The sequence below is a fragment of the Agelaius tricolor genome, unplaced genomic scaffold (assembly GCF_023055355.1).
Source record: "Agelaius tricolor isolate 1412-34295 unplaced genomic scaffold, bAgeTri1.0.p SCAF_5, whole genome shotgun sequence".
NCBI classification, from domain to species: Eukaryota; Metazoa; Chordata; class Aves; order Passeriformes; family Icteridae; genus Agelaius; species Agelaius tricolor.
The window spans coordinates 2291334-2318313 of NW_027269265.1; the positions used below are offsets into that span (position 1 = coordinate 2291334).

Here is a 26980-nt window from a genome sequence, read left to right on the forward strand (position 1 = left end):
CCCGGCTCCCTCAGGGATTCTGCAGCCCCTGCCCGGCTCCCTCAGGGATTCTGCAGCCCCTGCCCAGCTCCCTCAGCCTCTCCTGGGGCTCCAGACCCTTCCCAGCTCTGTTCCCTTCCCTGGACACGCTCCAGCCCCTCAGTGTTTCTTGTCATGAGAGGCCCAGAGCTGGACACAGCAGGGCTTGACCATGGAGGATAGAGCAGGGACCCACTGTGCTTCCCTCCAGCTTTTCCCATCCCTTGATTCTGTGAAAAGCTTGCAACAAGCACTCAATATTTCCCCTCAATACTTCAATATAAAGGTGAGGAGTAGGGATGCAACTTCAGATGAACATAAGCCAAGGTGTGCTCACTACCTGTCAGGTTTTTACGCTTCAATTTCATACTTTGATAATGCAAGAAGCTACTTTTTCAGAGCTGTCAAACCATCCCTTTCATTATTGTGTATGCCTTTGATACTACTTGAAGTATTTACAACATCCATGGGAAGAGAAGCTGTGGCTGCCCCTGGATCCCTGGAAGTGCCCCAGGCCAGGCTGGACAGGGCTTGGAGCAGCCTGGGATGGTGGAAGATGTCCCTGCCATGGCAGGGGTGGGACTGGATGGGATTTAGGTGCCTCCCAACTCAAATTACTCTATGATTTTCATGTTGGACAAAAACCAAAAGACACAAGTATGCATTGTACATTAATGTATTTTTTATGCTCATTATAAATAATGTATCAGTTGCTTCATCTCTCAGCTTTACATGATGTTCTAAGGACAATATATTACACCAGAACAAAACAAACTCAATAGAAAAAAAATAATATACATTTGTTTTCCTTTATACACAAGTTGTTTGTCATGAAACGACACTGAACAGAGATTAGACAGGTAAATGATGGAAAACCTGAGTGACAGGGATGGCATTTGCTGGAAGTAAACAAAAGGATTTTACTCTTGATCAATCCAGACTGTTCCCCCTGCTATACCTAACATATAACCTGGCTAAAATAAAAAATGTTAATATCCTTTTTCTTTCCCCAAGCAGAATTCAAACAACTCCATTTTTCCTTGTATTTAAAGTACCACTTGGAGCATGTCCCACCAATGTAGACTTTTAAATCATTCTAAACTGACAAGCAGCACTTCAGCTGCGTGAATTTTGTACACCTCTATTTAACTTGGGGTCTGTCCCCTTCCAAAACCCCCAACCTGAAATGTCTATGTGCCTTTATTTTCACAGTGATTCATAAAGTAAGAGTTGAAAACATTTAAAACACCTTCTGGTGATGAAGTAGTTCATATCTGACATGGCAGGACCTGTTGTAGGAACAAGGCCTAAAAGTTCAGTGATTTTTGACTGCAACAATAACATTAAATACTTTGGTTTTTTTGCCTATTCTGCATAGGAGACACATTCATGCACAAAACACCCCTAATGCTTAATAAATTATGTGTTTCTATGCTTATTTTCAGTAGCCTGGACTTTGTAAAACAGCTGCTTCTCTTCTGAGCTGACACACTGAATTCAGGAGCAGTGTGACACCCATCTGGAAGCAGCTCTGCCTTTCTCTGGGATCCCTCGTTTTGGGAAGGGATTGTCCTGAATTGTCCTGTGGCACCCCAGCCACTACAGTACAGGAAGGCAAAAGGCACTTCTGAGAATTAATCCACACAAATCTTCAGTGAAACTGGAGTTTTTACCAACAGGACGTTTTCCTCCTCCTCCTCTCTCCTGTAGTTAAATTGTTTTTTTCTGAACTTTAGTGAAAGAGAAGTAGAGCAAAGTAGGATAGGGGAGAAAGGGAAAAGCCAAAAGTCCCTTTTCCCTATTTCTGCTTCTCCCTTTTTGGTGCTGTGCTCTAGCAATGTCTGTGTTTGGTTTATAAAAGCCTGGTAACTACCAGGAGATTAGAAGAATTAGTGAAATAGTCCAGCCTTTAAATTGAGCAACATGAAAGTAATTGCACAATAATTTAAGTGAAATATTCATTCCTTCCTTTTAGACCCTGGTCACAGACACAAGTAAATCAAGGTCAAGGTACGAAGTAGTCTTAAAATGTACTAGATATTAATATTTTTTTCCAAATACAGTTCTGAACCTAATTTCTTTTGTTTCCTGGAATTTTGCTAATTTCCAGAGCATGGGTTTAGGGTGTGCTCAGTTCCCACTTTGCCAACACACAGCCCTGGTACCCACGCAGAGATTTATTATCATGTAACTCAGACCACTTGGTGATAAAAGCACCAAGAAATCACTACTTCAGCTTTTCAAACCCTCAGATTTCTATCAATTTAAGACATTTCCAGTTTGTGAAAGTATTTTTGCAGCCTCTGAAAAATCTGTAAATCCTTGAACTTGGGATGACTCGGAGAAAACTCCACTACATGCAATTAGAAGAGCACAGCAGTAAAATAATTTATGAGGACTCCAACATGATGTTATTCCATGATTCTATTTCCATTTCCACTTTGTTGCCTGCACAAAGCAATAGAGGAGGAAAAGGAGGAGGAAAAAGTCCCTTTCTAGTGACTAGAGTGTTTCCTGTGTCTAGTTCAGTCCACAAACCCTCCAAAACTGGCAAGTAACCCCAGAGGCACAGGAACATCCTCTCAGCCACATCAGTACGCAATAAAATTCATTTTCCATCTGCTCCTGCACAGCTTGCAGGCAGTTTCACCCCAGTTTTTGGAGGAATTTTGGCTCCTGACACAATGATCAGCTTGCCAGTGATCTCTGAGACAAAACACCTCTTCCTCCCCCTCCCAATCGCTTGCATTTCAAGAGGTCCCGTTTCAAGTATTCCAGAAGGGCCCCAGTTTGATTTACAATGTTTAATTGTGCCTGCCTGCTCTGGGGAGGCAGGCCAGGATAACACACACCCCCTTGAGCAGGCAGGCTCTTACCCAGCTGCTCCTCTGGCAAACCCCTCTGTCTGGAAGGTGCTCCCAAAAATGTTCATTTCTCCACTCATCCCAAACCTTGATGCTCCTCTTCAAGTTGGGTAAGGAGTACCAAGGAAATACTCAGCCAAATCCAATTTGTTTTACCCTGCTTTCCCTCAGGGGTGTTTACCTCCCTCTGCTGACATTTATACTCACTTTTATAGCTGAAGGAAGCTGATTTAGGCTGAAGCTCCCTGAGTTCTTCATGATTACACTGAATGTGTTTCTGCACAACTAATGACAGATTCTGCACCAGGATTAACACCAAAGACAAGACTTTTCCAAATGATTCCTCAGGTCAGAGCAAATGCTGCATTCCTGGCAAAGCTCCATGCTCACGAGGGTTCCAACACAGGATCCCACTGACAAAATCATCCAAGTGCCCCTCGTCATTCTTCTGCCAGCAGTTTAATAAATACACTGCACTGCTTTACTGAATTTACAAATCACATAAACAAAGCTCCCATCTTTGCTTCTGTTCCGTGACTCTTCCTTGGTTTAACTTATTTCCATCTACAAAACCAGTAAGGCCTCTACAATTCAGAGTTGTCTGGCAGCACAGCTTTAAAAAAAGGAAATAATAGTCTTTATTTGCTAGTTGGGAAATTTCTTCAGATGAAATATTGTCACACTTAGTTGGAGGCAGTAGTCTAGTTCTGTATTTTAAATAAACCTCTTTTTTTTTCCTGAGCTCTGCAGAGAAACAGCCATGAAGAACAACCCAGAAGCCTAATGAATAATTGCTTTAGAGAAACCAGAATCAGTTCACAGGACACAGCCCATGGCAGCAAAGTCTTGCCTTCAATAACATTTTGCTGACAGTGTTGAAGACTGACCCATCAGCATTTCTAGGTTTGGAGCTATTTTAGAAAGCTGAAAATATTGTTAAGTTTTCAGTTCAATAATCTGAGTTTACTTTAGGCCTTGGCTTCAATCTAGATGATCCAGTACAGGAAATTCAGAATTTGGATTTGAAAAGAAAGTCAAGGCATCAAAGTAGGTTAGCCTAGAAAAATATAAGTTTGGGGTTTTTTACATAGTGATGATTATTTTTAGGCAAAACTTAGCAGAAATCCAGTTTGGGAACCAACAAAATTCTCCTTTGGTAGTGTCCATTTTGGGAATCAGCTCTGTGCTCTGTGTAACTAAAACTCATTCAGTAAGAAAAGGCAGCGCAGTGAGAAGCTGAAATACTCCCATTTCAGTAAAGTGCAGGGGCTGGGACACACAGCAGCTTTGCTATGACCTGATCTCTGGGCTGAAGGAGGGGGAGGCCAAATTCTTCACTATTCTGTTGAGGTTGGCAATTTTCTCTTCCAGTAAATAATTTTTCCTCTCTGCAGTTTTCTGCCTCTGCTCTGTCACCTCCAGAGCCTTCAGCAGCTGCGCGTTCTCCACGTAGAGATCCTTGACCATGGCATCTGCCTTGGTGTTCTTGGAAAGCTGGGGTGGCAATGGGACACAGGCACTCAGCAAAGGGCAAAGAAAAACCCCAGAGGAGGTGGGGAAGTGAATGTGTTAATTATAGCTCAAATATCAAATAATTGATAATATCAAATATCCCACTCCTCTCATTAAAAACCCGGGGTCTTCAGAGATGCTCAGAAATTTTTGAGACTGGAAAGGTTTTTTAAGGAGATGGGGTTGGTTACCCTTGGTGTTCTTCAAAAGTCAGGGTGGGAATGGGACAAGGGACTCAGCAAAGGGCAAAGAAAAACCCCAGAGGAGGTGGGGAAGTGAACATGTTAATTATAGCTCAAATATCAAATAATTATAATATCAAATATCCCACTCCTCCCATTAAAAACCTGGGGACTTCAGAGATGCTGTGGAAGTTTTGAGACTGGAAAGGTTTTTTAAGGAGATGGGGTTGGTGACCCTTGGTGTTCTTGGAAAGTCAGGATGGCAATGGGACACAGGCACTCAGCAAAGGGCAAAGAAAAACCCCAGAGGAGGTGGGGAAGTGAATGTGTTAATTATAGCTCAAATATCAAATTAATTGATAATATCAAATATCCCACTCCTCCCATTAAAAACCCGGGGTCTTCAGGGATGCTGTGGAAGTTTTGAGACTGGAAAGGTTTTTTAAGGAGATGGGGTTGGTGACCCTTGGTCTTCTTGGAAAGTCAGGATGGGAATGGGACACAGGGACTCAGCAAAAGGCAAAGAAAAACCCCAGAGGAGGTGGGGAAGTGAGTGTGTCAATTATAGCTCAAATATCAAATAATTATAATATCAAATATCCCACTCCTCTCATTAAAAACCCAGCGTCTTCAGAGATGCTGTGGAAGTTTTGAGACTGGAAAGGTTTTTTAAGGAGATGGGGTTGGTGACCCTTGGTGTTCTTCAAAAGTCAGGGTGGGAATGGGACACAGGCACTCAGCAAAGGGCAAAGAAAAACCCCAGAGGAGGTGGGGAAGTAGGTGAATGTGTTAATTGTAATTCAAATATCAAAGTAAAACCCCACTCCTCTCATTAAAAACCTGGGGTCTTCAGAGATGCTCAGAAATTTTTGAGACTGGAAAGATTTTTTAAGGAGATGGGGTTGGTGACCCTTGGTGTTCTTGGAAAGCTGGGGTGGGAATGGGACACAGGCACTCAGCAAAGGGCAAAGAAAAACCCCAAAGGAGGTGGGGAAGTGAATGTGTCAATTGTAGCTCAAATATCAAATTAATTGATAATATCAAATATCCCACTCCTCCCATTAAAAACCCGGGGTCTTCAGAGATGCTCAGAAATTTTTGAGACTGGAAAGGCTTTTTAAGGAGATGGGGTTGGTGACCCTTGGTGTTCTTGGAAAGCTGGGGTGGGAATGGGACAAGGGACTCAGCAAAGGGCAAAGAAAAACCCCAGAGGAGGTGGGGAAGTGGTGAATGTGTTAATTATAATTCAAATATCAAAGTAAAACCCCACTCCTCTCATTAAAAACCTGGGGACTTCAGAGATGCTGTGGAAGTTTTGAGACTGGAAAGGTTTTTTAAGGAGATGGGGTTGGTGACCCTTGGTGTTCTTCAAAAGTCAGGGTGGGAATGGGACAAGGCACTCAGCAAATGGCAAAGAAAAACCCCAGAGGTGGTGGGGAAGTGAATGTGTTAATTATAATTCAAATATCAAAGTAATTGATAATATCAAATATCCCACTCCTCTCATTAAAAACCCAGCGTCTTTAGAGATGCTCAGAAATTTTTGAGACTGGAAAGATTTTTTTTTGGTAGCAGAGAGATTCAAATCCATCTTGTCAGGTGAATTCTCCTTTACACCATTTGTCCTCTAAGGATAAATTTAGTGCACAAAAGAATCCACAAGCCCAGTGATCCCACAGAGATACTTCCAAAAACCCCAAAACCACATCAAACAAAGGATGGATTTAGGGTAGGAGACCTTAAAGAAATCAATATTTTCTCCTCAGGAAATTATTTTTACCTCCTTTTCTAAGCAACTTCTCCAGTTCGCATCCTCAGCTGAAATTTGATTTTTGTTTCTTGATTTAGGAAATTGAGGAGTGGATTTAGTCCCCACTTTAGAGTTTTATGAATTTTGGACAAATATGCTGTAGTTGAGCTCAGAATAAAATTAAATCAAACCACTTTTAACTTTATTCTGAACAACAGCTTGGCAGCTTTTGCTCTCTTAGGGGTTTAGAGAAGGAATGGGGAAGGTTTGAGGAAATCCAAAACCACTTACTTGTTCTTTCAGCTGATTTACTTTATCTTGGAGAAGCCTCTTCACAAGCCTTAATTTCTGCTCCACATCCATCATTCTCTCTTCCATCATTTTTAGGAGCTGCTCATGACCCTCCTGGAAAGCAACATTTATGTGAAAAATCAGTTAAAAATCACTTCTCATTCACCAGTCTGTTTTGTTTTTCCACTTCATGCTCAAAAAAATTGGTGGCCATCCACATTTCAGTCTGCTTTAGAGCAAATAAATTAATAAACCTTTAATTAAAGCAAAATATTTATGGCAACACTTAAAGGACACTCTCAGCATTCCACTGGTTTTTCAAGCAAGTTACATTTGAAATTAGCAAATCAAGGAAAAATGATATAAAATTCTAACTTTTGTCTTGTTTGTGACAGAGCTGGATAATTCCCTTTTCTTGTTCTTTGGTGCTGCCAAATTTCTGATGAATGTGGAAAACAAAATGCCAATTTAATGGTTTTAGAATAAAAATAAAGTGAAGTTATAAGGTCATATTGACAATGTAACTCTCCCATGCCAGAGACCCCTTAAAACTGAGTCACATCCAAAAGAAACAGGATTCCAAACTTCATTTTTTTACATCTTTTTAGGTTAGTTTTCATAACCCTAAAGTGGTTTTTCTTCTTTTTCTTCACAAGGTGACAGTGTAACTAAAAGCATCATAATTCTGTGGCATGTTAAACAAACACCTGAGGGAAATTTTCCCAAATAAATAAGAAACATCAGGAATTACAAAAGAACTTGAGTAATATCCAAAAGAAGTGGGATTCCAAACTTCATTTTTTACATCTTTTTAGGTTAGTTTTCATAGCCCTAAACTGGTTTTTCTTCAGCAAGGTGACTAAAAACATCATAATTCTGTGGCATGTTACACGAACACCTGAGAGAAATTTTCCCAAATAAATAAGAAACATCAGGAATTACAAAAGAACTTGAGGGAAATTTTTCCAAATAAATAAGAAACATCAGGAATTACAAAAGAACTCAAGTAATATCCAAAAGAAGTGGGATTCCAAACTTCATTTTTTTACATCTTTTTAGGTTAGTTTTCATAATCCTAAAGTGGTTTTTCTTCTTTTTCTTCACAAGGTGACAGTGTAACTAAAAGCATCATAATTCTGTGGCATGTTACACGAACACCTGAGGGAAATTTTCCCAAATAAATAAGAAACATCAGGAATTACAAAAGAACTTGAGTAATATCCAAAAGAAGTGGGATTCCAAACTTCATTTTTTACATCTTTTTAGATTAGTTTTCATAACCCTAAACTGGTTTTTCTTCTTTTTCTTCAGCAAGGTGACAGTGTAACTAAAAGCATCATAATTCTGTGGCATGTTAAACAAACACCTGAGGGAAATTTTCCCAAATAAATAAGAAACATCAGGAATTACAAAAGAACTTGAGGGAAATTTTTCCAAATAAATAAGAAACATCAGGAATTACAAAAGAACTCAAGTAATATCCAAAAGAAGTGGGATTCCAAACTTCATTTTTTTACATCTTTTTAGATTACTTTTTTTTTAGATTAGTTTTTTCATAACCCTAAACTGGTTTTTCTTCAGGAAGGTAACTAAAAGCATCCTAATTCTGTGGCATGTTACACGAACACCTGAGGGAAATTTTCCCAAATAAATAAGAAACATCAGGAATTACAAAACAACTTGACTAATATTCAAAAGAAACAGGATTCCAAACTTCATTTTTTACATCTTTTTAGATTAGTTTTCATAACCCTAAACTGGTTTTTCTTCTTTTTCTTCAGCAAGGTGACAGTGTAACTAAGAGTGTCATAATTCTGTGTCATGTTACACGAACACCTGAGAGGAATTTTTCCAAATAAATAAGAAACATCAGGAATTACAAAAGAACTTGAGTAATATCCAAAAGAAACAGGATGCCAAACTTCATTTTTTTACATCTTTTTAGATTAGTTTTCATAACCCTAAACTGGTTTTTCTTCTTTTTCTTCAGCAAGGTGACAGTGTAACTAAAAGCATCACAATTCTGTGGCATGTTACATGAACACCTGAGGGAAATTTTCCCAAATAAATAAGAAACATCAGGAATTACAGAAGAACTTGTTTGGATTTAGGAACTTTGAACACCGACTGCAGGAAATTTGAGACTTGGTTTTAATGCTGGTTTGTTATTCAAATTCCAGGCAGTCATTTGAGGAGATCCAAGTTTGAGAAAGCACCAACCCAAACCAAAACACCTTCAAAAACCCAAACCCATCCCACCTGTGGAGGAGGATAAATTAAAATTTGTGTCAGGCAGGGAGTTCCTCATCTAAAACCCTACAAAATGATCCCCCTGGGGGGCTGATTTAATCTCACTCAACATTTTATTTTATTCGCTGTGGCATCAGAAATTCAAATCTGTGTACGAGGTAATGTGACAATCTATTTTTATAAAAAAACTTACATTAGAGTCACATAGAGAAAAGAGTTTTACTGTGGGGGTGGAGTGGATATTTTTCTGAATTAATGGAATTTGATTGGAATTCAAAACCTTGGAATTCACCATTCCACTTTCCACTGGTTGCAGGAGCCCTGGGTGAGTAATTATGTGGAAAATAAGAATTAGAGACATCTCAATACCTGTGATCCCTGTTTTTTTGCCTTAAATATTCTCACTTCACATTATTTCATGTTAAATGGGAGAAGTCAGCTCAGGCAGCAGCTTTAAGGTCATTAAAAATAGGAGAAAAAAGATCTTTACAAGCAAACAGCTGGAATGGTTCATGGCTCCAACTAGAAAATCACAGGCCTTAAAGAGGTGTTTTGCTGAACTGTTAAAAGTATTAAAATCCTAATTTAATTAAATTAGGATTAAATAAATTAATTAAATCCTAATAAATTAATTACATTTCATTAAAATCCTAGTTTGAGACAAAATAAAAACAATAGCATTTTGTCCAATAAACAATAATTTTCCCTTTTTTACTTTATGGCCACAGCAGTAGAAGATCCCCTCATTTTCTTAAATTTTCAGGTACATGTGCTAAAGAAAAGCTGAGTTTCTGTACTGTAATACATCCCTACCACAAATATTTCCCAGATATAACAATGTTCATTATCAAAGAGAAATATTTTGTCTAAAACTTGTTCATTCTTGAAGTAGAAATTAATGACTTCCATGAAGACAAGAGACATTATGGTTAAAAAAAGATTTTATTTTTCATTTACATCAAAAAAAGTCATCTTTCCCTGTTAAAAAGTTTATACATCTTATACAAAAATGCAGTATAAATACCCCAGGTTTTCTTCAACTCTCATATAAAATTAGTTCCATTTGAGAAAAATAGGCTCTTTCCCATACTGAACAACTGCACATTTTAAATAACATAAATAAAACCCGTTTGCAACAAATTTTAAAAAGCTTCTGGAAGCTTCTGAGCTTTCACAAAATAGCTTCTAGACAAATAAATAAGAAAATAACACTGCGGAGACTTTTTTTTTTTTTGCTGGTTTTTTGAGAGAAAAAAAGGAAACAAAAAAGAAAAAAGGAAACAAAAAAGAAAAAAGGAAACAAAAAAGAAAAAAGGAAACAAAAAAGAAAAAAGGAAAGGGGAAAAAAATGAAGGAAAAAAAAGAGGGGAAAAAATGAAGGGAAAAAATGAAGGGAAAAAATGAAGGGAAAAAATGAAGGGAAAAAAGGAAAAAAATGAAGGAAAAAAGGAAAAAAGGAAAAGAAGGGGGGAAAAAAGGAAAAAGGAGGAAAAAAGGAAAAAAAAATGAAGGAAAAAAGGAAGAGAAAGGAAAAAAGGAAATAAAAGGAAAAAAGGAAAAAAGGAAATAAAAGGAAAAAAGGAAAAAAGGAAATAAAAGGAAAAAAGGAAATAAAGAGGAATAAAGAAAAAAGAGGAATAAAAGAAAAAAAAAGGAAAAATAAAAAAAAGGAAAAAAAGAGGAAAAGAGGGAAAAGGGGGAAAAGGGGGAAAAAAGGGGGAAAAAAGGGGGAAAAAAAGGGGGAAAAAAGGGGGAAAAAAAGGGGGAAAAAAAGGGGAAAAAATGGGAAAAAGGGGGAAAAAGGGGGAAAAAGGGGGAAAAAGGGGGAAAAAGGGGGAAAAAGGGGGAAAAAGGGGGAAAAAGGGGGAAAAAGGGGGAAAAAGGGGGAAAAAGGGGGAAAAAGGGGGAAAAGGGAAAAAAAGGAAAAAAAAGAAAAAAGGAAAAAAAAAAAGAAAAAAGGAAAAAAAGAAAAAAAAAAGGAAAAAAGGGAAAAATGAAGGGAAAAAGGAAATAAAAGAAAAAAGGAAAAAAGGGAAGAAAGGGAAAAAAAAAGGAAAAAAAAGGCGAAAAAAAAAGAAAAAAAGGAAAAAAAAGGGGAAAAAAAGGGGGAAAAAAAAGGAAAAAAAAGGGGAAAAAAAAGGAAAAACCAAAGGCATTTGATCCTCAAGGTTCTCAGCTTATGCCAGTTCTGTGATTTGTGTCTATCATGGCAAGGGAAGGGGATCAGAAGCAGCCAGGGGTTCAGAGGTGCCCAATCCTGCGGTAGGAATCTGCATGCACTGCTCGCTGCTCCGGTAGCAGGGCCTGGGGAAAGAAGGGAAGGGGCAAACTTCACCCTGAGATCCACGTTCTGCTTCAAACCATCAACACTTCCAGCCAAAAACAATCAGCACAACAAGCAAAGCAAGCAACACAGGACAAAAGAAAAAAATACACACACACAAAGAGAAAAAACATGCAGGGTATTTTATATTTTATAGCTGTAAATATTGATATTAGCACTACACAGCTGGGACATGGAGGGGGTGCTTTCTACATCTAAGGACTCTCATCCATGGTTTTTATAAGATCACTGGCACTGATTGAGGTAGCAAAGCTTTTTAGAGGAAATCCTCCTCTCTCCCTCTCGAAAAATCTCATTTATAGCATGAAAATCTCATATAATATATATAAAAACTCACAGATTGCCAAGCTTTTGGGAAAAATGTATCCAGACATTATATATAAATATTACATATATTGATATATATATATATATATATATATATATATATATATCTCTATATATATCTATATATATATAAAAAATACCTCACAGATTGCCAAGCTTTTGGGAAAAATGTATCCAGACATTATATATAAATATTACATATATTGAGATATATATATTTTTTATCTATATCTATATATATATCTATCTATATATATATAAAATACCTCACAGATTGCCAAGCTTTTAGGAAAAATGTATCCAGACATTATATATATATATATATTACATATATTGATATATAGATATATATTTTTATCTATATATATATCTCTATATACATATATAAAAAATACCTCACAGATTGCCAAGCTTTTGGGAAAAATGTATCCAGACATTATATATAAATATTACATATATTGATATATATATATATATTTTATCTATATCTATATCTATATAAAAAAATACCTCACAGATTGCCAAGCTTTTGGGAAAAATGTATCCAGACATTATATATAAATATTACATATATTGATATATATATATTTTTTTAATCTATATCTATATATATCTATATAGATATAAAAAATACCTCACAGATTGCCAAGCTTTTAGGAAAAATGTATCCAGATATTATATATAAATATTACATATATCGATATAGATATATATATATTTTATCTATATATATCTATATATATAAAAAAAAACCTCACAGATTGCCAAGCTTTTAGGAAAAATGTATCCAGGTATTATAGATAAATATAATATATAGATATTTAAATATATAGGTATTATAATATTTAGATGTTTAAAATCTATCTGTAAAATCTCACAGATTGCCAAGCATTTGGAAAAATGTATCCAGACATTAATACATAGATATTTAAATATTTAGATATTATAATGTATAGATATTTAAAATATATCCACACAGATTGCCAAGCGTTTGGGAAAATTGTATCCAAACATTATATATCAATTTAATATAGATATTTAAAATATAGATGTAAAACCTGACAGATTGCCAAGCGTTTGGGGAAAATGTAGTCAAACATTACATATAAATATATTATATATATATATATATATATATATATATATATATATATATATATATATATATATAACCTCACAGACTGCCAAGCAATTGGGAAAAATGTAGTCAATTACATATAAATATAATAGATATATATTTAAATAAATATTATATATATATGTGTATATATATATATAACCTCACAAATTGACAAAAATTTGGAAAAAATACAGCCAAACATTATATATAAATATTATATATATATATATATATAATATATTAAAATATATATATAAAACCTCACAGACTGCCAAGCAATTGGGAAAAATGTAGCCAATTATAAATAAATATAATAGATATATATTTAAATATATATATATATATATAACCTCACAGATTGACAAAAATTTGGGAAAAATACAGCCAAACATTATATATAAATATTATATATATATATATATATATACACATATAAAATATATTTTAAAAATATACATAAAATCTCAGATTGCCAAGCATTTGGGAAAAATGTAGCCAAAAATTTATATATAAATATAATATATATATATATTTTAAAAAAATTATATATAAAATCTCAGATTGCCAAGCATTTGGGAAAAACGTAGCCAAACTGGCCCTCCTTTGAAAACTTTGCATTTCTATCTCAAACCTTGTTGTTTTTCCCCTCAGAGTGAACAAGCAGCTGGTCAGAGGTGCCATGAAATTTGAAATAAAGAGCTGTACAAAGGGGGAACTGAGCAACTCAAATATTGATCAGTGCTAAGCAAGCTTTGGGAAATATTGGGTAATTACCAGGCTCCCAAATTTAGTTATTGAGAAAGGGATATGAGGTAATCACAGCACTGGACACAGCAGAAACAATCACTGGAGATTCAGAAGAGTCCAGGCAGGTTAACACAGTACAAACAGCTCAGGAGTTATAATTTTTATTTAATTTAGTGAAATTTCAATATGTAACAGCAGCCTTTGGGTGAGAATAACTCAGGCCTGACCGTAAAATGAATGAAAAAACCACAGACAACCAGGATCAAAAAGCAATGAAAACTGCAAAGCAGGATAAACACAAAATAATTCCATTAAAACAAAAAAAAAAATAAGGGGGGGGAAACTTTGGATGCCTCATTAGACAGGAGCTAAAAAGCTGCAAAAAGCAAAGCAGCAAAACTGAATTATTTATTTTACACATGGAGACAGCCTGACCTTGTACTCACTGGTGAGAGGATGATGGAGAGGGATTAGCATGGAAGTTTTCAGGGTGCTAAAGGGGACATCAAAAGGGACATGAGCTCAACTCAATGTTAAACCCTAAAAATCAGGATGGCAAGGAAAAATCAACAGAGACTCAAGCAGGAGGTGCTCGTAAAGTGGAGACAAATAAATCTGGCTTTGTTTGTAAGTGCAGGTTTTTAATAATGATTTGGAAAGTTATGTAGTAAAAAAAAGGGTGTTATAAAGCAGAATATGCACTCATTTTAAGGAAAAAATTAAAAGGATGAAGTGTGTTAGTGCATTGACAGCACATTTTTAAAGCCTCTCTAAGTATTTTTAAATTCCCAAAGCTTTTCCAGGAAATGCAGGAGCAATTCCTCTCCAGAACTGCAAGGTCCAGGACGTGACTCGTTTGCAGATTGTTCCAAAATCTAAATTACAAACTCATCACTCCTAATGCAATCCCAGCACACTCCATTTGCCACTGCTGCAATATGGCTTTGATTGATTTTTAAATTAAACTGCACATTTTGCTCCCCATGGTATGGGAACAACTACACCAGCCTGTGGTGATGCACTTCTGAAAAGGAACCTTATAATCAATTTATTTCTACTTAACCTGAAATGATTGGCTTTTATTTTTTTAATAAAACATTTTGATTTTATACCTTTCTCAAAAAAAAATTTTACTCCAAGTTTTGGATACTTTAAAAACTGGTTACTCTGCCTATACTCTCTCCATAATACCCTTTTTTTCTGGAATACCTATTCCCACATTCAGAGATTTTTGAGCTTCAAAGTCTTGGTATTATTATTATTATTATTATTATTATTATATAACTGCAATCCAAATTTAAAATATAAGAGGGGTCCTTTTTTCCTGCTACCAGATGAATACATAACTAATAGTATTTAATCTAATTTATTTATCTAAGTGTAAATCTAAATAAATATCCAATCTAAAACAGGTAAAATACTAAATATAAATTTAGTTTACTTAAACTTTACCTTTTCTCATAAGGTAAAGTTGGAATATTATTTTAAGACATTATTTGGCCTGAGCCAAAGCTTGAGACATTTAGAGATCCTATTAGTTTGAAGAAAAAGATCATTTGGAAATTTTTATATGGCAGATGTAAACCTTTTTATTGCCTAGAACTCAGTTTTACAAGGTAAAAAATTAACACTAAAAGTGAGTGGATGAATTAATCTTCCTTGGAATTGGTTTTCCCTCAGAAATGTTGAAGTTTCTGTACAACAGTAACAGTGTCTTGTCTCGTGGCCAAATCAGGAAGAAAAAGGATTAGAAAAAACCTTAGAAAAAAAGGATTAATTTGTGTTCTGCTCTGCTACAATTGACACAATTCCGTGTGACAGCAGCAGCCCAAATTCGGATTTTATGTGATGGATGCCTGTGCAATATTTGGTGTGGTGTATTTTAAAAAGAATAGCTCTAGACAGGGCCATTAGGTAAAGAAACAACAAGAAAAAAGCCTCTATAAACACTTACTGCAGATGGAGCAGAAGGAGAAAAGCCAGTTAAGTGTGGATGGGAGGGGTTTGATCTCAAAAAAAATAAAGAGGACTTGAGAACAAAGCTCTGGCTCGTGCTGACCACACCAACCAGCATTTTACACACATCCTTGCTGCCATGAAATTTCACTTTTGAACTGGCATAAACAGAGAACGGATCTCACCAGAATAAAAACAAAAACAAAACCAAAAAACCCCAAGACAACCAAACCAAATCCTTTAAGTGTTTCACTTTCAAGGCGAGAGGGCCTTACCTGCTGCATGTTTGTCGCCGAGGGTCTGCTCTGGAGCTCTTCCTGGAGGTGCTGACTCCTCCTCTCCGCCTGCAGCAGCTGCTGCTGGAGCTGCAGGAATTGTTCCCTGGGCACCGTGGCACAGCCTTGCTGCTGGGAGCTCTGGCTATGCATCCCCCTGGCCTGGAGCATCTGCAAAACCCCAAAATCCCACATCAGCACCTGCTCCAGAGCTTCTGCAAAACCCCAAAATCCCACATCAGCACCTGCTCCAGAGCTTCTGCAAAACCCCAAAATCCCAACATCAGCACCTGCTCCAGAGCTTCTGCAAAACCCCAAAATCCAACATCAGCACCTGCTCCAGAGCTTCTGCAAAACCCCAAAATCCAACATCAGCACCTGATCCCTCTGCGCCAGGAGATCTGCAAAACCCCAAAATCCAACATCAGCACCTGCTCCCTCTGCTCCAGGAGCTCCTGAAAAACCCCAAAATCCCACATCAGCACCTGCTCCAAAGCTTCTGCAAAACCCCAAAATCCAACATCAGCACCTGATCCCTCTGTGCCAGGAGATCTGCAAAACCCCAAATCCCAAAATCAGCACCTGCTCCAGGAGCATCTGCAAAACCCCAAAATCCCAAAATCAGCACCTGCTCCAGAGCTTCTGCAAAACCCCAAACCCCAAAACCAGCACCTGCTCCCTCTGCCAGGGGTGCCCCAGAGCTTCTGCAAAACCCCAAATCCCAACATCAGCACCTGCTCCCTCTGCTCCAGAGCATCTGCAAAACCCCAAAATCCAACATCAGCACCTACTCCAGGAGCATCTGCAAAACCCCAAAATCCCAAAATCAGCACCTGCTCCAGAGCTTCTGCAAAACCCCAAACCCAGCACCTGCTCCCTCTGCCAGGGCTGCTCCAGAGCTCCTGAAAAACCCAAAATCCCAACATCAGCACCTGCTCCCTCTGTTCCAGGAGCATCTGCAAAGCCCCAAATCCCAACATCAGGACCTGCTCCAGAGCTTCTGCAAAACCCCAAATCCCAAAACCAGCACCTGCTCCCTCTGCCAGGGCTGCCCCAAAAGCATCTGGAAAACCCCAAATCCCAACATCAGCACCTGCTCCCTCTGCTCCAGGAGCTCCTGAAAAACCCCAAATCCCAATATCAGCGCCTGCTCCCTCTGCCAGGGCTGCTCCAGAGCATCTGCAAAACCCCAAATCCCAACATCAGCACCTGATCCCTCTGCAAGGGCTACCCAGGAGCTCCTGAAAAACCCCAAATCCCAACATCAGCACCTGCTCCCTCTGCCAGAGGTGCCCCAGAGCATCTGCAAAACCCCAAAACCAGCACCTGTTCCCTCTGCCAGGGGTGCCCCAAAAGCATCTGGAAAACCCCAAAATCAGTACCTGCTCCCTCTGCTCCAGGAGCATCTGCAAAACCCCAAAATCCCAACATCAGCACCTACTCCAGGAGCTTCTGCAAACCCCAAAATCCCAAAATCAGCACCTGCTCTCTCTGCCAGAGCTCCCCAGGAGCACCTGAAAACCCCAAATCCCAAAATCAGCACCGGCTCCCTCTGCCAGGGCTACCCAGGAGCAGCTCCCAGATTTTTTTATGTGCAAGGGAAACAAGGCTGGACTTGGTGATAGAGGTGACAAAAGATGGAATTTCACACAAAGGAAGCTGGGCTTTGATTCATCATTTCAGGCCTGAATTATAAAATCACTGAATTTCGGATGAATTCTTATCAAAGTTTAGTTGGGGAGCTTTAAGTAGCAGTAATTTCCCATTTCAAGGGGAAGGCTGAAGTTGTGCTGATTATTGTGCTGATTATAACCCTAACCCTCAAAATTCAGTATATAACACCCTACAGGTATTTCCTAATATTCACTCCTAACTGTGGAGATATTAAGACCTAAGCCAGTCACATGGAATAATTTAGAATTTTTCCAGACTAAAGCAAAACCCAGGTAAGTAACTCACAGCTGGAAGAGTTAATTATAACTAAAAAGGGCCAGAAGTGGACAGTAAAAATCCCTGGTTGAAACAAACTCATTTGCAGCTGGAATTTGTGTAGAACTAATAATTTCTTCCCATAAAGAAAGAAAAAACCAGGACCATAAAGGTCCTGTTACCTTAAAACCATTTCTCTGTTCCCTTAGGAAAAGGTGTATAAGATTATCTAGGTGATTTTAGCTTTCCTTTCACAGCTGATTTTAATTCCCTTTCACAACTGACAAAATTATCCATTTTGATAATATTTCAGTTACTGACTTCATCTCTAACTGTAAATATTTTTCACAATGCTGCAGCTCTTCTGGCCCTGTTACCACCCCTATCTCTGCTGGTCCAGGTAAACAGAACATAGGTTTATAAATGCTTGAAAATAAAACTATTTGTGCTTTTTAAAGCTATTTAGGGGTTCTTTTTGTCTGTAAAGGAGCTGTTCTTTCCCTGACAATATAAACAGTGAAAATAATGAGCTTTTGGTGGGATTTCTTTCAGGATTCCTGTCATGTCGTGAAGCACACAAGTAACTAATGAGGAAACAGTCAATTAGTGCTAACAGCATCTTAAAAATAATTACTAATGAAACAACAATGGGAACAATATAGCCCTGCTGGATTCATCTGTGGAAGAAAATGGAACCATCATGAGCTTGCTAAACCATCAGATGAGAATTAATGATGAGAAATTAATTAATTTCAGGAAACGTTGGGCAGTCTCGTGCAGGAGTAAATATGCAAACACCTTCAAGCCTCACAGGCAATGGGGGAGCAGGAAGCCACTTTTCATTCTCCCACTTCCAATTTTAATTCTTTTATTATTTTCTTTTCTATTTATTTTCTTTTATTCTTTTATATTCTTTTATCTTCTTAAAATTCCAAAAGAATTGGGAATTTTGGGGTGATTTCTCTCCATTTTCATGGCAACCCCTCAGGAACACACAGCTCCTGAGGGTACAGAGCCACAGTGCACAGCACAAACCACAAAGAACCTGTGCAACTGTTCCAAAATTGACATTGAAATGAATAGTGGCTTCTTTACTTAAGAGATGCATGGAATAAAAAGACAAAAAAAAATCATTAAAAAAATGAATTCATTAAAATGAATTTAAAAAAAAAAATGAGTTTTTCCATGCTATGAGGGTACATGAAAAATGATTGCTCTACCTTCACACACTATTTCAGAGAGAGAGCTGCCCCCTTCTCTGCTAGCTCCAACCACTGAGTTCTAGCCAGGTTAGCCATGGACAAAAGGAGAACAGGCACAAAAGAGAGAGTTAGAAACCACAAATCACTGAGTGAATGCTGCACACACCTGCTGGGAAAAGGTTACCAGGAAGAACAAAATCCTGCATGGTTGAAATTCACATTTCAGGAGAAAAGGCAATCCCAGGCTGGGTGTTTATGGGTTTGAGTGTTTGGCATTTTCCCAAAGCTTAATTAAGACTATGTAAATAAATTCACAGGGAATAGAAACAGTCTTTTCATTAACTTGTCAAAATCTCATCTTTCCTAATTAGGTTTTTTATAGTTTTATTACTAATTACATAGGATTTTCAGCCTAATGGCTCCCATTTGGTGGAAAATGAAGCCATCTATAAAGTGTTATAGAAGCCTCATCTAAAAGATGCTTTGACTTATGGAACAAGTCAAAATTGTAGGGTTTTTTTTTTTAATATTATGTTTTAAACTCAAATCCAGGACATCAAATTTAGGCAAGACTACTGAGAGAGAGCTTGGAGGTCTGGGCTGACCTTATGGGATGCACTAAACACAATTAAATTGCCCATTCCTATAAACAAGAACTCCTAAATTTTGATGATCCATCTCCAGCAGAACTTTTACAGCAGCTTTGGGAAGAATCTCCACCAAAGTTTTCACTTGTGCCTTTAGATTAAGAGTAAACTGTGTAAATTGCTATTTTTTTCACTATTTAGATAATATTAAGCTTAAATTCAGCAAATTATTCACAGAGGAAATAAGACCAGGTTTCTACATTAAGAGCAGCATCGCACAAATATTAGATAGGAAATTTGAGGTGACATGTTTTAGGAAGAAAGAGGGAAGTGTCAGCCTTGCCTCAAGGACAGAAACAAATTTCTTTGCTGTTTGATTTTCCATCTGAAGCCATATGTGAATTATGACTAAACAAAACATGCTTCAGAGAGCAGGATGTTTGCCACACAACTCGGTCATGAAAGAGGAGAGGTTCATTCTTCTAGATTCAATTACTTTCCTCTGTTGCTGCACATCCATAAGTTGTTTTAAAAGAAAATAAATTCAATAAAACAGTGATAAAGGCCCACAGTCAACACTGATTGAGAAGTACCTCCATTAACTGATCATCCAGCTTGACTTGCTTTTTTCTCAGCCCTTCATTTTCTGAGCTGCTCTCCAGTTCACGTTCAAGAGAATTCATCTGACTGATCTATCAGAGACAAAAAGTTTCCTTAGAAAAGCAGCAATTTCTCCTTTTATCTGTTTCCCCCCCCCCATGAACCACTGAATACCAAGACAACTCAAGTCTAAAAATCAGGAATATTTGGAAAAGTGCTTTGCTGCAGGAGCTGTCTCACAGCAGATGCAGAAAGTTACCTTAGCTGAGAGCCTGGTGTAATTCTGCACCTTTCAAACCCAAGCTGCACTGAAAATTAGCTCCTCTGTCCATGTCTGGTTTAATTTTTATAGTTGATAGGTGCAAATTAATGCATTGCCCACAGATTTGGGGGTTTTGTTGGCAGACAGTTTATTCTAGGGAAGAATGGAGACTCAAGGGAGGGACTGATCACTGCCTGTCCATGTTCAACACTTCAGATACAGCTTTCTGTTTCAAGGGGTATTTCAAAACCCCTTGAGCTTCTGAGAGGTGGAATTGACTGATTTGTGTGTTTAGCACCCAAAACTCACCTTCCTGTTTGCAGATGACAGCTCCTTCTGAAGCTGCTCACACTCCCTCTTCAAGCTCAGCTTCTCCTGCTCCATGGCTTTGACAATCCCTGCCTGGCTTTGATGCTTTTGGTGCTTTAGGGAGAGGATTGTGGATTCCAGCTGTCGGATCTGAGGAGATGGGAGATGAACAAGTGGCAAAAGATGTTCCAGATAGTTCCACTTTATTTAAAATACCAGCTGATTTTGGGCTCACAGAATCTCAGGGTGGTTTGGGTGGAAAAGGACCTTAAATCCCATCCCACCCCTGCCTTGGCAGGGACACCTCCCATTATCCCAGGCTGCTCCAAGTCCTGTCCAAGCTGGCCTTGGGCATTTCCAGGGATAAAGGAGCAGCCACAGCTTCTCTGGGCAACTCTGGGATATTTCTGACATCTTGGCCTTCTTTCCCTTTGCCCTCCCCATAATCCACTTGATACTGCAAGCCAAGAAATTGCACAAGAAGAATGTTAGGAATATTAAGAATCTTTTTGTTAACTTGAAGTTGGACTGAAATCTTTGACAAGGGCTACCAGGATTGTCTTTTAAAGAAGAGAAATATCCTGAGAGTGTTGTGGAGTCTCAGATGTTCAAACCCTGCTTGGATTGTGATCTATGCAAAGGGGTCTGAGTGACCTCCAGAGAATTACCAGGACTGGACAAGAATTACCAGGATTATCTTTTAAAGAAGAGAAATATCCTGACAGTGTTGTGGAGTCTCATTCTCTGGAGAAATTCCACAAGAAGAACGTTAGGAATATTAAGAATTTTTTTGGTAACTTGAAGTTGGACTGAAATCTTGGACAAAGGCTACCAGGATTGTCCTTTAAAGAAGAGAAATATCCTGAGAGTGTTGTGGAGTCTCAGATGTTCAATCCCTGCTTGGATTGTGATCTATGCAAAGGGGTCTGAGTGCCCTGCAGATCCCCCAGCCCAGCCCTGCTGTGATCTCCCAGCTTGCCCAGGTTACCTTTTCCCTGGAGTGAGCCAGGTCTGTTTTTGTGCTCTGCACTTCCCTCTGCAGCCTCTCGTTGTCCTGCCTGAGCAGCCTCTGCTCCTGCTCATCCCAGGGGATGGGCCCCTGCTGCTCCTGCAGCCCTGAGGGAGGCACAGCCACTTCCAGAACCAGGTTCTTAAGACAGACAGAATTGCAGGGTTAGGCCTTCAACAAAGAAGCAGACATTTGCTCTGTTCAGGTGGGGTTTAGGTGGATTTTCAGTAAGTGCAGGCTCCAAAGCTGCAGCATTCCCATCTCCCTCCCAGCCCCACTCACTGTTTTCCCCTAAGAAATCCAATGTGCAAATCCCAAGTGCTTCCCTCTACTAAAACCATGGATAATAGCTGTGTGCACAAGGAGTGCACAGAGTTCAGCAACACAAAAAAGGCAATTTGTGCTCTCCTTAGAGCCAAACAGAACTCAGTATTCTATATTATGCACTAATAGCTGTAATTTAGCTCCTGTTGTACAATTCTGAGAGAGTCTCTTTTCCACGTGGACATTAAATATTCCTTAATTACATGGCAAACAAGCCAAATTAGTGACTGAATTCATAACAGCAATCCCAGGACTGCTGTCTACAACCTCCTTCAGTTACAAATCCTCATTAGCTGAGAGGTTGGTGTGATTCTCTACCTTTCAAACCCAAGTTGCACTGAAAATTACCTCCTCTGCCAATGACTGGTTTAATTTTTACAGTTAATAGGTGCAAATTAATGCATTGTCCACAGATTTGGGGGGGTTTTATTGGCAAAAGGTTTCTTTTAGGGAAGAATGGAGACTCGGGAGAGGGGGACTGATCATTGCCTGTCCACGTTCAACACTTAAACTACAATTTTTAAAAAAACAGCTTAAAACCACATTATATCCACTATCCACTAATTCCAGCCACCCCCTGAGATGCCTGAAGCCTTTACCTTTTCACTGGTGCTCTGCAGCTGTTTGTGCAGGGCCATCACCTCTTGTTTCAGACTTTCCTTCTCCTGCTGCGTCAGCTGCAGGTCGGATTTCAGCCGCGACATTTGGAGGTTGGTGCTCTGCAGAGTTTCACTGAGGCTCTGAACCTGGAAAGAGCAAGAGCACAGTTTGGCTTTTGCTGGATCAGGACTCCCTGTGTGGACCAGGTATCCCAGGTGTTTAGGATCTCTGATGGAAGGAGTGAAGTTAAAACGTTGATTTCCTCCTTTGAAAATGTCAAATTGAGTTTATTGCTCTCCACAAGTCCCTGACAGGAAGGTGGAGCTGAAAGGGGTCAGGCTCTGCTCCCAGGGAACAAGGGACAGGATGAGGAAACAGCCTCAAGGTGTGTCAGAGGAGGTTTGGATTGGATATTAGGGAAAATTTCCTCGTGGAAAGGATTTTTGAGCATTGGCACATCTGCCCAAGGCAGTGGTGCAGTCCCCATCCCTGAAGGGATTTAAAAGCTGGGTGGATGTGGCACCTGGGGACAGGGGGCAGTGGTGGCCTGGGTAATGCTGGGGGAATGGTTGGACTCAATCTTATAAGGATTTTCTATCCTTAAAACTCTATAATTCCAAATGATTTTCCAACTTCTTGTTCCAAGCTCCCAGCCACCCACTTTGAATAGAGCCACAATGCTGCATTCACCAAAAACATCTTCCAGCCCTGAGCATTCACTGAGATATCCTGGAAAGAAACTTTCCCTTGAATTGTTTCTTCTTCCTGCTCTGGAAATGCTCAGCCAAGCAGGGAACCACTTGATCCCATCCCTGCCTGGGGAAGGATGAGCCTGCACCAGGACAGAGCAGCAACAGCAGAGTCTCTGCAGCATTTTAGGAATCACCAGGCAGAGGGAATTGGCAAAAGTAGCTTGGCTGTAGAGAGAAAAACCCCTCCTTGTGTTTAACAAGTTTCCTTTTGTCCTCTAAGAACATCTCTGTGAAAGCCCCTCAAGCAGCCATTCTCAGCTGCATGGCATCAGGAGGGGCCTTTCAGGGGGAAAAGCACTACAGGAGATGATCAAAGTGCTTTCATCTGGGCTGGACCATAAATCAGTGTTTCATACCTTGTCCTGGGAGAGGCTGAGCTGTGCTTTCAGTGCCTGACTCTGCTGCTCCCAGGATTTCTGCTCCTGCTTCAAGCTGCCCATTGCACTCTCCAGGCAGCTGACCCGAGCTACCTGCAATGACATTACACCAGGAGTCCTCACTCAGGAATTTGCTTTTTGACTCCATTTCACTTCAAGGGTTACCCCAGAGGGAGTTAAAGCTAAGGAAGGAAGGAAAACGCAGGAAAGCAAAAAGCCCCTCAGCTCCCTGAATTTCCACACAATGGGATTATTATTTGCAGTGTGCAGAGTGCTCTGCTCCAGTTCAGAGTTACAGTAGGTTAGAGATGCAATAAAAGTCCAAGAACACTGTCTCCCTTGTCCTGCTGCAGGATTTACATCCAGGCCTCTCTTCCTTGCAATGTTTGGAATTTCCTACATAATCAAATTACAGCAAAGCTGTGCTCCAGAACTGAAGCTTTCCTCTCTAAGACCAGCTAGGAAAAAAACAATCCAGGAGGTGGCAACAAAGCCTTTATCTGGCTCAAGGGTGAGGGAAAAAGCATCCAGGGAAGTTATCATAACCATAGGTTATGGTGATACAGATATAGGAATTTTAACAGCCTTTTACAGCACACAGTGATGAGGATTTTCCTTCCTTACCTTTTCAATGCATCTGTTCAGCTCCTCACTCAGGGCTTCTTTCTCCTTCTGCAGCTTTTCATTTTTAGTGATCAAACTTGCAACTTCATTTTGAAGGTCAGCAAGATCAGGGCATCTGGGCAGCTGTGGGAAACAAACCCCTCAGAGTTCCACTTTTGTGCTGTCACTGAATTTGGCAGGAAAATCAGGGGATGCCCAAATGGTTTGGGATGGAAGGGACCTTTAAAGGCCATAAGCAGGGGCACCTTCCACAATCCCAGGTTGCTCCAAGGTGTCCTTGGACACTTCCAGGCCCTCCCCACCCTCACAGGGAAGGATTTTTCCATAATATCCCATAGAAATCACCAAACACAGAGAGGGAAAACCTCTGCACTGCTGAGTTCCAATCCTTGTCCCAAGTGCCCCAGTGCTTTATCCCTGCCTTTCCTCATTCCACCTCTGTAATTACACTCCAGCCACAATCCCCTCCTTTCTCAATAGGCCTCAGCTGCTTTTGCTTTTTAAGACCATTATCTACCCTGAGCACTGAGTGTTTTACACTGTGCAGAAAATGACTTTGTGGAGCCCTAATCAGGGAACTGCCTCATTTGAAGCCTTCATTATCTGTGTTTATTAGCATACATTTACAGCCAATTGAACTGTGCTTGTACAGGAGATAACTGAGCTCTCCAGGAAATTATCCTCAGACCTTGTGAGACTCCCAGATCTCCCAAATCTCCTGTTTAGCAACAGGAATTCTCCCTGACAGGACATGCTGGAAGAGCTCACTCCTTAAATGGAGCTAAAATGGGTTATATCTCCAGTTAAACCAGGGAAATGTCCTCCTGTGGATCCCATTTTCCCTATCTATCCCTTAATTACAGCTTTAAATCTTTATCTTGACCAAAGCTTCTCTTTGTAGATCCACTACTCCCAAAATCTTTTGGCAAAATCGAAGTGAACTCAACCTTATTTGAAGAATTGTGTGTTGCACCTGGAAACTCTTTCAAGAGGAGATACATTCCCTTACTTTTATGACCTTTCTTTGAAGAAATCAACTATTTCTACCTCTTAATTTTCATCCATTAAGAGATGGTGCAAATTAATCTGAATGCACTCAAACAGAATCCCAGGAGGGTTTGGGTTGGAAGGGACCTTTAAAGGTCATCAAGTTCCAACCTCTCTGGAATAAACAGGATACACCTGCCACTGTCCCAGGCTGCTCCAAGGTGTCCTTGGACACTTCCAGGGACCCAGGAACAGCCACAGCTCCTCTGGGCAAGAGGATGCCATACCTGTTTTGTCTTCTCCAGCTCCTGCTTGAGGATGTGGTTCTCCTGCTCCAGTAGATGAGCTTGGACCTTCATTTTTGACAAATCCATCTCCAAAGATGACACCATATTTGAGGACTGCAAAAAAAAAAAAATGAAAGGCTCAGATTTCAATTTAGGAGACTGACAGAGCAAAGTTGAGCTGAGGATGCTGCAGCCACTGGATGGAGCTGAGATGGCACTGGATGAACAACGTGGAAAATGCAGGGAAACATTTGGCATCACCAAGCTGTGTTTTCAAGACACACCTGCACATTTTTCCCTCCTGGCTTTTGGCTGCTGCTGTGTTTAGGGCAGCACTTTGCAAAGCTCAGCTTTGAAATCCCATCCCAGGACAGGGATGCCAGTTCCAAAGCCCATTAAGCCCAACTGTCCTATGAAATGCTGTACCTCGATTTTGGAGCTCTCCAGCTCCTCTTTCAGCAGCAGCCTCTCCTTTTCCCATTCTTCCAGGGTACACTTCCCCTCTTCCCTTTCCTTCTGCTTGAGCACCCGTGCCAGCTGTTGATTGAGATCCTGCACATCTGCTTGGCTTTTGGAGTTCCTCTGGCTGAGTTCTGTATTTTCAGAGTCCAGCTGTTGGTTCCTGGTCTTCAGATCAGCCACCTGAGTGGGGACAGCAGTGATTTTACACCAGGAATGAGATTTTGGGAATTTCCTTTCTCTTAAGGCAATTAAAGATCTGACAAGTCTCACTCTGACAGTGACTCCAAACAAATAATTTGTCATAATTGGCCTTAATTAGAGACCAGTCATATCAGTCACCCAACGCTCTGCCAGGCTGGTGTGGATTTTGAGGGTTATCCTGATTATTCTGAGCAAGTATTTTCCTGAGCAATACCAAGATGGCATGATGTTAAAGGTAATTAATCCTTTTATTTCATCCATTATAACAAGCCACCCCTAAAATAAAAGTAGCAGCCACATGGATACAGCTGGCAGAACCCCTAGACCAGGCCAGATGGGAAATGAGTAAAGGTTGAATCACAAGCTCTATTTCCCATGGGCTACTGCAGAGAATGGCACAAAAACTATAAAACAAAATATTTAAACTTTGTTTTTCTACAAAAAAACTTTCCAAGTTGACTGTGGAAAGTGCTCTCAAGCCTGTGAGCTGGACAATTACTGCTTTTGTGTTATGAGCAGGTCAAGCAAGCCTCAAATCAATTGCTCAAAGAGGCAATAAAACAGTAATCAAAACATTTAAATTTATAAAGTGCTTGTTTCCTGCTGCCACACACCTGCTTTTTCAGGTTGTCCACCATCTTCTGCACAGCCACTTTCTCCTTCCTCACAGCCTCTATCTTCTGCCTGTGGAGAAATGAAAGCTCATTAACACTAAAATCAATTATCAACATACACAGCTGCAAGATTGCACAGGGGGACATCACCTCAAGTTGTGCCAGGGGAGGTTTGGATTGGGTATTAGGAAAGATTTCCTCACTGCCCAGGGCAGTGG

At 39.5% G+C, this 26980-nt stretch overlaps 1 protein-coding gene across 4 annotated transcripts in view; it reads right to left on the reverse strand.

Moving 5' to 3' along the window:
- Positions 1–678: 678 nt before the first annotated feature.
- NIN (ninein) overlaps positions 679–26980 on the reverse strand; it is a 71222-nt gene continuing 44920 nt past the window's right edge. For 2 of the 4 annotated variants that reach the window (XM_071426077.1, XM_071426080.1), the window contains 12 exons: positions 26763–26832; positions 25912–26127; positions 25486–25599; positions 24212–24334; positions 23567–23680; positions 22458–22604; positions 21514–21675; positions 20526–20675; positions 19948–20046; positions 15637–15807; positions 6618–6731; positions 679–4376 (listed from right to left, as the gene is read on the reverse strand). In XM_071426077.1, coding sequence (XP_071282178.1) covers positions 4173–4376; positions 6618–6731; positions 15637–15807; positions 19948–20046; positions 20526–20675; positions 21514–21675; positions 22458–22604; positions 23567–23680; positions 24212–24334; positions 25486–25599; positions 25912–26127; positions 26763–26832 — 1684 coding nt within the window. In that variant the 3' untranslated portion in view covers positions 679–4172. Of the gene's footprint in view, positions 4377–6617; positions 6732–15636; positions 15808–18785; positions 18847–19947; positions 20047–20525; positions 20676–21513; positions 21706–22457; positions 22605–23566; positions 23681–24211; positions 24335–25485; positions 25600–25911; positions 26128–26762; positions 26833–26980 lie in introns of those variants that run through there. The other 2 variants (XM_071426078.1, XM_071426079.1) reach the window with 2 other exon arrangements.